This window comes from Paracoccidioides brasiliensis (assembly GCF_000150735.1).
Source record: "Paracoccidioides brasiliensis Pb18 unplaced genomic scaffold supercont2.2, whole genome shotgun sequence".
NCBI lineage: Eukaryota > Fungi > Ascomycota > Eurotiomycetes > Onygenales > Ajellomycetaceae > Paracoccidioides > Paracoccidioides brasiliensis.
In genome coordinates this window covers 384,358-397,294 of record NW_011371359.1, presented here as the reverse complement: position 1 = coordinate 397,294, position 12,937 = coordinate 384,358, and the positions used below count along the sequence as shown (strand labels likewise).

Sequence of the window (12,937 nt, the reverse complement as noted above, 5' to 3'; positions counted from 1 at the left end):
GGCGACATGTAGAAAACATGGGACAAAACACTTGATAAAAGATGACAGTACTAGCAACCTGAAACGCAAAACTCACCTACACTAGCACGGTGGGGGTTGTATATGGAAGCTCTAGAGAAGAGCAGGGAGACTGGTGGTGAGAGGAAGAGTAGATAGAAGGATGATTGTTTGGGTTCGGGGCTCTGAAGGTATGGAACCAAGGACTGGGACGGGTAAGGGAACCAGTACCAGTAAAGGTGTTGACCCAGTAAACAATTGTGGGAAGAAGAATGATAATGATCAATCGAAATAGGAGTAAACAAAAAATCAATACAAGGGAAAGCAATGACAATATAACAGTAGTGATGTTAATGGAGTGGCGAACAAACACGAAGATATCCAGCAGCTAAGTTCCTTGGGAGAGAGCTTGGTACCGTTGCGTTTATCATCCCTAGCAACACATGGCGAAGGCGAGATCGAGATATGAAGTGGAGAAGAGTGGGGGAGAAAGCGAGGATCGGGGTAAAGGCGTATTTACAATCAGTGGTAGTAAACCCAGGCGGACAGGCTTTGTGCCGGTATGAGGTATTATCTGCCAACGTTTTTGGTGTGGTGGTTCATAGGAAGATAATCCCTCCCCTTCCTTTCCTTTCTCTGTAATCTGTGTTTTGCAATAATGTAATCAGAAGTAGCCGGTCTCCGTCGCTGAGAGTCTGGCTGGATGGGTTAAACTGGCACCCCGGTAAATCCGTGTATGGATGTCTATGGCTGGATAACTGATCCCGAGATTTAAAAAGAATTGAACCTAGGGAGACAGCGGGAGCGCTGGTGTTGGTGGGGAGAAGCACTGATTAACCACGGGCACCAAAAATTAATACAGGCCACTGTTACTTCCTCGGGATACAGAACTATGCCGACAGGGGGTGAATAATGATAATCGCATCAAGGTCAAAAGAATGAGTGGTCCAGATATGAAACACAGCAGAACAAGAGGGAGTTTTTTGGTGTGGGGGATAAAGAGAAAACAGGAGAAGAAAAAGAAAAAGAAGGGGGAGAGGGAGAGGGAGGGAGGGGAGAATGAGATAGAAATGAGCCGTCAAAGCACCAAGACAAAAAGAAAACCAGAAAGATCTCCGACTGCGACTCGGAATCTGACTCAACAAGGAGTCTTTTGACGCACAGAAAAAGCAAGCAAGGCGAGCGTTACAGACTCTCAGACTTCGCACAGTTCGGCTGGGCAGCCGCAGATCCTTCGTGGCTTGTAGCGTGGACATGCCAGGTTGTTGCACGCTACAGGCCACTAGTAACTAGCTGCTGCGCGGGCGGCTGCTAGACTTTATTAGTCTGCTGCAGACTCAAGCATCCTCCGTCTTAGGCTCCATCTGGTGATGGCCGCCGTATGACTCGTACGAAAACCTTCATCGCAAATAAATAAATAAAGAGCGCCCAGCAAATCACTGGCATTATTTGGTTCTATGATACGAGTTAGCTGTGGATGCTTATTGGCAGACTAGATTAGCATTGATACTATCAAATTTTTGATTTATTAGTTCTTTGAATGATTGTCAAAGTGGCGACGTGCAAGGCCACGTTTTTCTTTTTCACTTCATTTTTTTTTCTTTTTCTTTTAGCATCTTCATTATCCTCATTTTTGAAGATTTTTTTTTTTTTTTTTGCATGCTGGGTTGGTGTGGGGGTATTGTGAGGGGATGAGAAGAAATAGAGAGAACTGAGTGTAATTTGCAAAGACACTGTCAACTAAATAATAACGTGGCAACTCACACTAACGTTCAAGCGTCTCCTCAGTCAAAAATGCTCTCCACTCGCTAGCCTGGGCATTGTTACAGACTTGGAATCGCGAATAATAGATACTCACGAGATCCGGACAGCAGACCCCGCACTCTTCCAAGGGTGACCAAGTACGGAGCATGAATGAGCTCTTGAGGACGCAGCATTAGCCATTGAAAAGGGTTAAAAAATGCGAGATTTAACCACATATGAATTGATAATATAAAGCATACAATATACGATTTTATCATCATTGATATTGAGTTAGGTACTCACCGTAGAAGCGAGCCTGTCAAACCAGCCGATTCTTCTTCATGATTCGTCTTTGATCCACCCTGAAACACGTGCAGTGATAGTTCCTACGATGCCATATGGGTTCCATAAGGACCAAGGTTTGAAGGACGATGTAGTCCCCTGTATGTAGCGTGAACCCCAATTGAGAAGAATTCAACGACGCGCCGCTCACGAGTCCCTGTTTGCGATGGAATCCTGGTCCTGTCGAATAAAATCAGGGTTATGGCGGATGCACGACAAAATTAGATGGACGGTTCTACCGAGAGGTCTCTTAGTTGAGAACGTAGTCCTTCATCAGCGGTTAGCGAGCGCAGGCTAGTTCGCTTTCAGTTAATGCTATTGAAATATTCCTCCCGCCAAGTGAAGCGACCAAAGTAGCAATTGAGTTGGGGAGAATTATTGGCCTTCGTCTCTCCATGGCTGCGAACTTGGTAAGGTTGGGAGGAAAATCAGGGGCGCAACCGCTAATCCTTAACCGCAGCTCTAGCCTAACCTGTGGACTTTTGGAGTCTTTCCTTAATGTTTGGGGGAACAACAAATTCCAGTTTAGGATTAGCAACTTTCACTGTTCAGGATTGATAATGGATTTATGGATAGTTATATTTTCCCTTGATACAACCTTGCACGGAGCATCATTGCTGCTAAATGCACGTGATTTTTATCCGATGTAATATTAGTTTTCCCTCAAACCATGTTAAATAATGTGAAATATCGAGCTCACAGTCTGCTGAATTCCTCTCTCAGAAAGGCGTAAATTACACTGCTGTTACTAATCAATCTGAAACTCTCTAAACTACTCTCATCTGAAGTATTCTCAGTCAGTTTACTTTCAGAAAGACTGCAGTCCTTTCCTTTTTATATAATGAGGCTTTCTGATTCTCAAGATAAAGAGCTTTGTATGTATACACATCAGTTCTCAGACTGTGGATTTCTTCCACATTATAAATATTTGAATCTTATTAAGAAAACTATTAAAAAGCTTTTATTTAAATTTTATTAATTGACGATATAAAAAAGTTAATAATTTAATATATTTTATGTACTTTTACAAGCTTATGTTAATTGCTTTTTATTGATTTTAATAGTTAATAATTTAAATAGTTGCTTTAAAATCTTATTTCAATAAATGTTTAATATATAATTTTGATAAAACATTTTATTGAGTCCAATTTAAATTATATATTTTAGTCACTTAATTCAGCTATCATCTCAGGTTTTGAGTTATATAGGTTTTAATATAATCTACTTAATCTAATAGATATTTATTCGTAATTATATTCAAATACAATAATATATTGTTGAGCAACCAGGGACATAAAAATATAGTTATGAGTCTTGAAGCAAATTTATCAACCAAATTTCATTGAACAAATGGTTATAAAATATAAATACTTGTGACACGGTCCATCCGGCCCATCAGTTATACATAGCACCCCCCTCTCCGCAACGACTGGCGTTGTTTTCCCCTACGGCGCCAGCCACGTTGATATCAAGGTGACTCCTTGCACACAGCAAGGTAACTGATATGCGTAACTTCTCGACGGAACCAAGAGTTCCTCCTCACTGTTAAACCAGCCAACTAGCCTGAATCATGCCCAGCTTGGTTCTTTTTCATCCGACATCAAATTGAATACCCTGCATTATTAGCTAGCTTTCCTTGTTGAGCTGCTTTAGGCTCAATTTATTACTAGTTGGTGATGGCCAACATTAATCATTTTCTGAAACTGCTGCTTTTTGTCGAAATGTCAATTCGTTTTATCCCAGAGCAACGGCAAATTAAGGCAGGATCTGGATATCTCAAAATCAATCTGCATTGTATGGGTTACACTGTAACTATTGTTGCGTGAGAGGCATGAATAAGTCCCGATCCTGCAGGGGGATCTCTAGTCTGAGAACCATCATTTCTAACAGACTTTCTTCATGTCAAGTAAACACCTGACTCATTCTGTTCCTCCTCTTTAGACTTCAACAATTACATTTCCCTATTAATTGTTTACTCCAAGAACCAAGGATCGAATCTCTGAACAGAAGTGTCATTTCTTTCACCATTGAACCTGCACACTAAATGGCTCATGTTCATGTCCCTGAACATTAATTGGTGTGGATATGCATGATATAAGTGCATATTATATTCAAACTATGTATCAATGTACACCTCACCTCCCTTCCGATCATGGTTGTACGATTAGGCGGTGTGGCTGCTGGCGAAGTCAACAAACGACATTAAGGTTTCGATGACAGTGAACCTTCCCGAGGCTAGATGAGCGAGCGATGGCCAATCTGATTAATAGACGAGCTGGATATTATTTTTTTTGGTCAACTTGTAAGGCTGTCATGTTCTGCATCCGGATGATTATTAGCGTTAGTGGTGGCTGGGTTCGTGTTTCGGCGTCCTTTTACAAGCCGTTATACTTCGGAATTTTTTGAGTTTGGTGTAACTAAAATGTTCTGAAATCCGCTTTGAACTTTGCCGATGCATGGGGCCGTCGGGGAGGAAAAATGTGGGAATTAAGCTTATCGGGGAGGAAAAGCGGGGAGGGGACCGGAATACGACGACGGGTTTCTGCTGTGTGTGTGTGTGTGTTGTGTGTTGTGTGGAATGAGTGGGAGATCAGAATCAAACTCGTACATGAAGCAAATTAAAAATTAAAAATTAAAAAGAGAAAAAAAAAAAAAAATGAAATGTACACGTGCCTGGTAGAGTAAATAATGGGAAATGAGCAACTACTGGAAAAATATTAGGCTGGAACCCGTCACTCGAATAATCTCGTCTTGTCAAATACCATTTGGCGTGGCATAACTGTCTCCTCCCGTCTGACATGATGACATGACATCTTTTCAACACCATGCTCCAACACTTCACTCAATATTGATGTACGATCAACAATTCCTTGGAAGGTTTCCCACTCGCTTAGCATGATACACCAATAGATATGTTCTGTTGCTGCATACCATACTTTGGAGCTATACGCATATTTACTAGAGGGCAATCTTATAGCGAAGCTGGGTGACTTGATGATAGTCCATCTCCGTTTTTCCAACTGCCGTTTGCAGGAAAAGAGCACTGGTCAACTTTCATAATTTTGGTAATCGATCTCCGTTGAGTGTATAGTTGCGGCTGATATGCATACGCCATGGGATGCTAATGAAATGCATCCCGAACCACGATGATATGAGAGAGAGCGTAGAACCAATCACCGTGGCAAAGGAGCAGGAGTTCTTAGTTGAAGCATGGCATTCTTCAGCAACATGCAAGGGTTTGGAGGATATTTGCGGACCAGATGAAGTTTGAAGAGTCCACACAGCAGCTTTTTAATCTCCGTTCATTCCTTTAGGTTTCTGATATCCAATCACATCGTGCTGATTCTCAGCCAGTCAGCTAGCTAACGACATAGTGGGTTAGATGACAATTGTTTGATATCCAGAGGCCTTGCTTCTTAGCACCCCGTGGTTTCTATAAGTCGAATGCGCGGTAACTTGTAAGGCGGGTTTCAAATCATTCCAGTGTTACAAAACTTGATTCCTTTTTGGATTTTCCCCTTGTGCTCATTGTCAACCTCACATCCGAAGTTGTAAGGCAGGTTGTTGTCCACAAGGGTTGGATCTTATACAAGCAGGCCTCAAGATGTGGTAGAGATGAACATGAGGATATACAAAATCCAAAATAATAAACTAGGTTTGAGAGGATTAATTGCATTGCCATGTCTATTTTTTCATTATTTTCTACCTTTGACTGATCACATTGAATTCCATCCACTCGGCCCTAAAGCTTCAATTTTAAGCTTCAATGGCTGAACTACACGTGGGAAGAGTGGAGCTCTAGAAAATGAAAAGAATTCTCTGGAAGAATATGATTGTCACCTGAGAAAGAGCCAGCTGGAGAAGCAATCCACCTGTTGGGCTAAGTGGATATGAACGTCATATCTGGCAAATCATTTGCCCTCCAAGCTTTCGCGGAAGATTTTGTTATGAAAAGTTCTGTTTTCATCAGCGCGTCTGACAACAATGTTACATACTTTTACCTAACGCCATTAACTATATTTTTAAACCTTTTTTTTTTTTTTTTAAAAAAAAAGAAGGAATAAATCTCTTCCAGAAGGCGTTTGACGTGGATCCTGCCAACGGAGAATTTATTCCTTGGTGTGATTCTTTTTTATTTAGCTGTCAACTCTGTATGGTTCTTGTGGGGGGGTCTTTTGAGAGAGTTAGACGAACACGAGGAAGACCCTTGATCCGACAGATTTGCTAGCTACATAATGTTTGAGAAAGACCAGACATGGATTGAGTAGGGCATCTGGCATGCCTCAAACTGTTATTGGCCTGATCTTAAGTAAAATATATTGACCATCGTTACGTATCGGAGAAAGTTCGGTGAAATGCATATTTCGCCGGCCCATGTCACATCGAGAACTTTTTTTTTTCATGGATCTTTACCCTCTGTGAGTCTGCTCTCGTTCTTATCCAGCCTCAATTGGTCTGAGAATCTCAAACCCCACTTAAGCCTTTGAGCCAACCTCTGGCCACGTGGGAAATCACAGCGCCACGTCAAAAGGGGCATGGATGAACAACCCTGTATTCGGTTGAGAGCATGCCCCGGTGGAGGAGACAATGTTGTGCAGAGCCAAACAGGTCATTCCCCTTGTTTTCGTGCATGGGTCATGATATCCATTTTCTGAAAGAAAGAAAAAAAAAAAAAAACTCTTTTTCAAATTCATCCTGTGATAATCTGACCGCCATTTCGCTTTCTATTGTTTGCTCCACTGCTGTCTGCCATTGACTTTGGGCTGCTGCCAACAGAATCAAAACTCTGCAGGAGCGCCAGAAAACAAACTGAAGACATGCCCTCAAGTTCGCTCTTTATTCATCCAATTAAGTGGAAAACCCAACCCACCTAGCAAGAATATCAAAGCGATAAGCTCAAAACATGCTAATTAAACCATCTAGAAGAATGGACCCACTCATTTGGCTGGTTCCCTGCTGTTGCCAGCACTTCCTGCCTCGTTTTCTGCTGCGGCTTTTGCCGTTTCTTCTCCAATAAATTCTTGATCCCAGCCTTTCGAATGTTCTCCGCATGGCCACCTTGCCTCCCTAGACGGGAGAGGAAATATTTCTATGCCCTATCCAAATGGATAAGGGGGAACCCAATCGACGATCCCTTGCCTGCAAAGACACGCACAATGGCCACCTCCGCCATGTCTGATGGATCTTCGTGGGAAAGGAGCGCCCTGTTTCTCCTGAAGATGTTCTGTTGGCAGCATGTGATAGAAAGCAGATCAAGGGTGTAAATACTGAATGTTGGAGTCGACAACACCAGGATCCTGAGGGTTGCATTTGCTAGCCATAGTCCAGATATGTTCAAGTGAGATAGTCTTATGAATACTAACAACTACCTCTATGCTCTCAATAATGCATTACACGTTATTAACCCAACCTCTCCGTCTCGCCCGTCGTGTATCTTAACGGATCCGAGGTCTATGCTACTCTATCTCATCATGGAGGAGGTGGCACTGAAAGTTCTTGCAGTAGCACGTTGCATTTTGGCTTATGGGCTGGTGGCTCTGGTTTTGAAGATCGCAAGAGAATTATGGAAATAGTTTGCAAGAAGGATTGATTCAACCAAGTATCCCCGGAGCAATGGAATGTGCTCTAGTAATGTGAAACGGTTTCCAGGAAAAGAGTTGAGAATTCCCATGGCAACCTACGTGTGTTAAGTCGAAAGGAAGCCATTGTTACGCGCTGTTCCTACTCAGCGCTGTCTTCTGTTTGTTGCTAACTGGTATCTAGATGGTTGCAGTCTTTGAATAGGGACGGAAATTTATTTGAAGTAGCGCAATGGAAGTATCACGACATCCAGTCTAACACAAATTCTGGTGAGCTAGCTTTTCAATGCTTGCACTCTTTCATCAAAGTCCCGTTCATTTCTGTCAATATATTATTCTAGAAAGTCATAGTTACTACCTATTATCCTCCAGAGTAGCACCCAGCTTCGGGATCTGAACAGAAGGCGAAATGGGGAGTGTTTTAGGACTTGTGACCGGGATTAGGGTGCGATACTTACAAAATCGTGGAAGCCTTTAGTTCGAACCCTTTAACTGTTGTTCAAAGGACAACCTGACCTAAATGACCACATTTGGCCCTTCCTCTCTGTTCCCCTTAACTAAGAGCAAGTGGAGTGAGTTTCAAAAGACAACAACTCCGAGCATTTATTACTACTGTTGGCATCGAAACCTTGCATGTCACTCATCAGAGAGTTTAGTAATAGCAGTTGATAACTATCCAGCCAATGCTTCCCCTAAACCCAACACAGTTCAGCTTAACTTGCCCCCTGAGATACGTACCCTTGATCCTCCCCCCCCTTCTCTTCATGCCATTGCTCCTTAAAAGTCTTCACCTGCTCATCAGTGAACCTAACGCTGTCAATCAGCCATGGATCAATGATGAGATCTTCGGCACTCGGCCATTCCTCAGGTAGCCAACAAAGCATCTTAGGAAGGAAGCGCAGGGAGCCCTCATTATCATTATCTTGTGCGTCTTAATATTCTCGGCGGCGTGATTAGGCCTCTCTTTTTCGTCTCGAGTCATAGATGATCAGGTGCCTGTAGATTTTCTGGTCTAATGGACCATCGCATTCGCCATCCTCGAATTCCTTGAAAAAGAGTAGAGTGCTCATGGGAGGACGTCTTAAAACCACGTGTTACAACAGTGCAATTTGGTATTATAAAAAGACCATGACCTGCCTGCCTGTATGGATTATTCCTGCCTGCATGTGAAGAAGTCCAAAGAAGCAAAAAGTATCTGCCGAAGAAATGACTTCACGCTGTCAAGGGGCCAGGAAATGATGTTTTAAATACTGGAAAAGGTGGTCCATGGTAATTCCCAGTGCCTGTTGCACAATGCACGTGTGTTTTCTATGAAATCATTACACCCTCAAAAGATAGAATGAAATTTTTGCGAATAGGCTGTTGTCCGGAGTGTTTTGGCTTTCCAGTGACAGTCTTTATGCGTTCGTACATGGCAACCTCGTTGCCTCGCGTGTATCCCTTAACATAGATCTTTAGCGCAACGTAACCAAGATCATAGGGTCCCCTGAAGACATTGTTGATACGGAATAGAGTAGTCGCCCGACAAAATTAGTTAATTCGATATAAGAGGTCGCCCTGGCAATGGTATTTCGCGGCTGGGAAATCGCGGCACGCTTGGGAATCCGTGATGGTGTGGAGACTGAAAGTGAATCGTGGGCAGTGAGGACTTTTGCCGGCGCCGCGTCGCATGTACTGACTCAGAGAGTTCACTATTTCAGACAGAGAAATGTTTCTCGGTTTGCGCTGTTGTTTGGAGCAAATACACTGTCGCCAGCCGTGTGAGTGCACGGAGTGCATGCAGCAGTTTATTTCGATTTAGGCTTAACCTTGTCAATCATCCGCCTCACTTGTGAGGATGTGCACATTCTCTGGTTTGAATCCGAAAATGGATGGGATATTCCATCAGCATACAAAGAAAGCCGTGACGCTACCCTCCAAACCATTTCCTCCTTTCTTATGCAGCAAATCGATACGGATTAGTTTGCTGATGATCTTGCTGAGACCCAAAATTCACCAGCCCCTTTTTTGACTTCGGAGGCGCTGGAGATCTTCACCGAGCCAATTATATAGGCTTCCTGCATCGATCTTCCTATGGCCTTTGGCAGCCATACCTATGCAGAATGTAGGGTTTGATGGGACTAGTATAATGGATTGCTATGTGCATTCCATAACGTCGTGTCCATGGACAGTATATCAGCTGGTCTCCATGATTGATAGTTAACTATCTAGCACCGTGTTGCTTACAATGAAATTAGTTAACTTAGCTATTAGTTAGTTAGTTACTGTCCCACTATTGTGAGCTGAACCTCGTTTAGCTTGATCAGAGTCCTGTCACATCCTTCTTCTTGGGGGTTTCGGGAGATTTGGCATCTGTATGAGATTTCCCCTGGTTAAAAGTTCATTCAAGTACTGCCCAATTGGCCTTGCAGCCAAATGTGCGGAAGTAGCAGCAGATAAAGGGACCTCGTCATATATAAGGGGATGTCTTTTCAGGTTCATACACTCCGTATATGTGCTATAAAGTGTCGGGTCTCGGTTGCTACCATTTACCTGCAACCATTGACTACGTTGCGTGTCGGTATTGAAACTTCCAATTCGGTCGAATATGAATGGAGTTTTCAAGTATTCCAGACCCAGAAACGAGGGTAAAACGGTAGTGACATCACATGGTGTTAACCAACATGGTCAAAATAATGGCGGGTGTGCAGATGCGTCTATATTCTATATGCATATCATATTCATTGTCCATCCATGCATGCCATCGAACAAAACGAAAGAAAAAACACATAACAAAAGTAGAAATAGAGACAGGTCCACAAATCAACATAGCAATCGTAAATACTATGTGTCTCTCCACCATCTGCCCAGGGCACCCACACCACTATCCCCAACTCCATCCAGGACCTCCTCAAAGCTAATCTCAATCCTGAACATTCTGCCATCTCCCATCACTGTTCCTCCACCGACGGGAACCACTAGGCCCCAACCCACCAACCGCTCCCACGCCTCCCTGGCCACGTCCTTCCCCCATACGCGTCCTGGAGTTGCTGCAGCACCAGAAGAAGAGGCAGATACCTTTGCAGAAGTCAATAGGCGGACATATTCTGCGTATACTGCTGGGAAAGTGAGGGTGAGCGGAGTTGGGGTTTGGCGATGGGCAGCGTTAAGCCCAGGTTCGTGCAGTGCAGTTAGACGGGTGGCGGCGAGAAGGAGAGAGAGGGGAAGGGAAGTATTGCTTGTGGAGGAAGTAGATGGGGGAAACGGGAGGGAAGCTGGATCTGGACAGGAGAGAGGTTGGGAAAGGAATGATTTTGGTGTTGGGGGCTGGAGGCTGGACGGACAGTTGGGTGTTTTCTGTAAACTGTGGTAGAGTGTAGATATTGGAAGGAGTGCACTGGCGAAGAAATCCTTGGGAGACTTGGTTTGGTGGTAGATTTGCTGGAGGTGCGTTTGGAATGCGGGGTCAGCCCAGAGACCCTGTTTAAGGAGTTAGTTATTTTGGAGAATGTATTGGGAATCCGGTAGGAGGTAAAACAAACGCACTTGAAGATATTCTTCCCAACTTTGGAGTAACAGTTTCCCTTCATCGGACTTCAAATTATCCAGACCACCATCAGGCAATTCCCCTTCTTCCAAGATCATCCCCGCCTTGCATATATCAGAGAATTCATCAAATGTCCGCGGTCGGGGTAGAAACACGTATCGATGACTAAATCTGCTCTTCACCCTTTTCTCCAAGTTTTCAGTGACATCAACTTTTGTCGTCAATCCCAAAACCGCCACCGGAGCCTTTCTCGCCTGAGCGATATCAAAAAGATTGTATAGTAGAGTCTGGCGCGGGTGGTAGGCGAACAGGTCAAACTCATCCAAAACAATGATAACCGACTTCGCTGTAGAAATGGTATTAGGGTCGTCGGAGACTCCGAAAAGCTCCTCAGGATGCGAGAGAAGTGCAAGCAGTGAAGCCATAGTATCAGCGTAGCTGATTGTTTTACTTGTCTCTTCTTTTGTATTCATTTCACGCCCCAGCTGGCGCCAGATCTCCCTCAGAGCAACTCGGTCATCGGTGTGAATGAATCCGTTTAAACGCACGACGTGGAAGTCATCTCCGTGATCCTTTGCTAGAGATGAAATAACGCTTTCCACAACTGCAGTTTTCCCGCAGCCTCTTGATCCAAGGAGAAGTAATGAATTCCCTTCTCCGGCGACCACAGTCTGCTCAGCTAGTTGATGAACAGTTTGGTATTGGGAGTCTAGGCACCGCAGTGGTATGGGGTGCTTGCCCGTAAGTTTCTTGAGAATACACTGGGCGAGCGATTCGACATGGCTCCCCAGCTCGTTTTCTTCGCATAACATCTTGAACTTGCTAGCATAGTGAGGCAATTCATCAGCCTCGACCATGTGCGTGTCGTTGTCCACCAGCTCTTGCTGCAGTTGTAGAGCGGAAAGATCATTTTGACTCTCATCATCATACTCTTCCACATTTGCTTGTGCAGACAGATATTCACCTAGCTCATTTGTAGCAACGTCCAGTAATTCCTCTTCCATCACCTCATCATCAGTGGGCACTTCCCAAACTTTGGCCCCTTTCGGTGTCCGATTACTGGCCGCGGTCCGCTTGTTCCTTGTCCTCAATTTCGATCTGCGCACATCAATATCACCATCTCCCTCAGCAGCTGTCCCCACTTTTGTCCCATCGACTCCATTGATAGACTTAGCCTGTCGCATTCGTTTCGTAAGATGTGAAACATTCTCCTCGTCCCCTCGTCTCCGAGTCTTCTCCTCCTTCCTCCCTGTTCGCTGAGGCCTCTTCGCCCCCTCAGTAGGCGAAAGCCCAATACGTCTCTTGGGCAAACTACTCTGCCGCACCCTAGACCTCATTGTTCGTCCAGTCGACGGCGAAGGAGAAGGCTCTGGCTGAGGATCAGTAGCATCATTTCCTCCTACTCTTTCTTCCCCTCGTTCATCCTCCGGATCACTATCTCTATTCCCATCCACATCCCCATTAGATATTCCATTTGATAGTCCATTGAGATTCCAACTCTCGCCTTCACTGTCACTCTCAACCTGAAATCTCACACTCTTCTTATCGTTCATACCCGTCATCATACCGTTCATATCATATCCATTCGTCGAAATCTCCCCCTTCTTCCATCCTTCAGCAACTTTTCTCCGTTTCAACGGGCGCGATGGCCTCGCGAAATCGCCCATTTTTATTCTTTCAATGCAGTTCAGTTCAATATAAAAACTAACCAACCCCTATCTCTAGCGATGGATATGGACATATATTAGCG

At 44.1% G+C, this 12,937-nt stretch overlaps 1 protein-coding gene across 1 annotated transcript; it reads right to left on the bottom strand.

The window, feature by feature from the left end:
* Nucleotides 1-10,484: 10,484 nt before the first annotated feature.
* Nucleotides 10,485-12,854, bottom strand: PADG_01317 (origin recognition complex subunit 4; the record flags this gene model as incomplete). Its single annotated transcript, XM_010758561.1, has 2 exons — nucleotides 10,485-11,120; nucleotides 11,187-12,854. 2 exons carry the CDS (start codon nucleotides 12,852-12,854, stop codon nucleotides 10,485-10,487), a joined length of 2,304 nt encoding a protein of 767 aa, XP_010756863.1.
* Nucleotides 12,855-12,937: the final 83 nt, after the last annotated feature.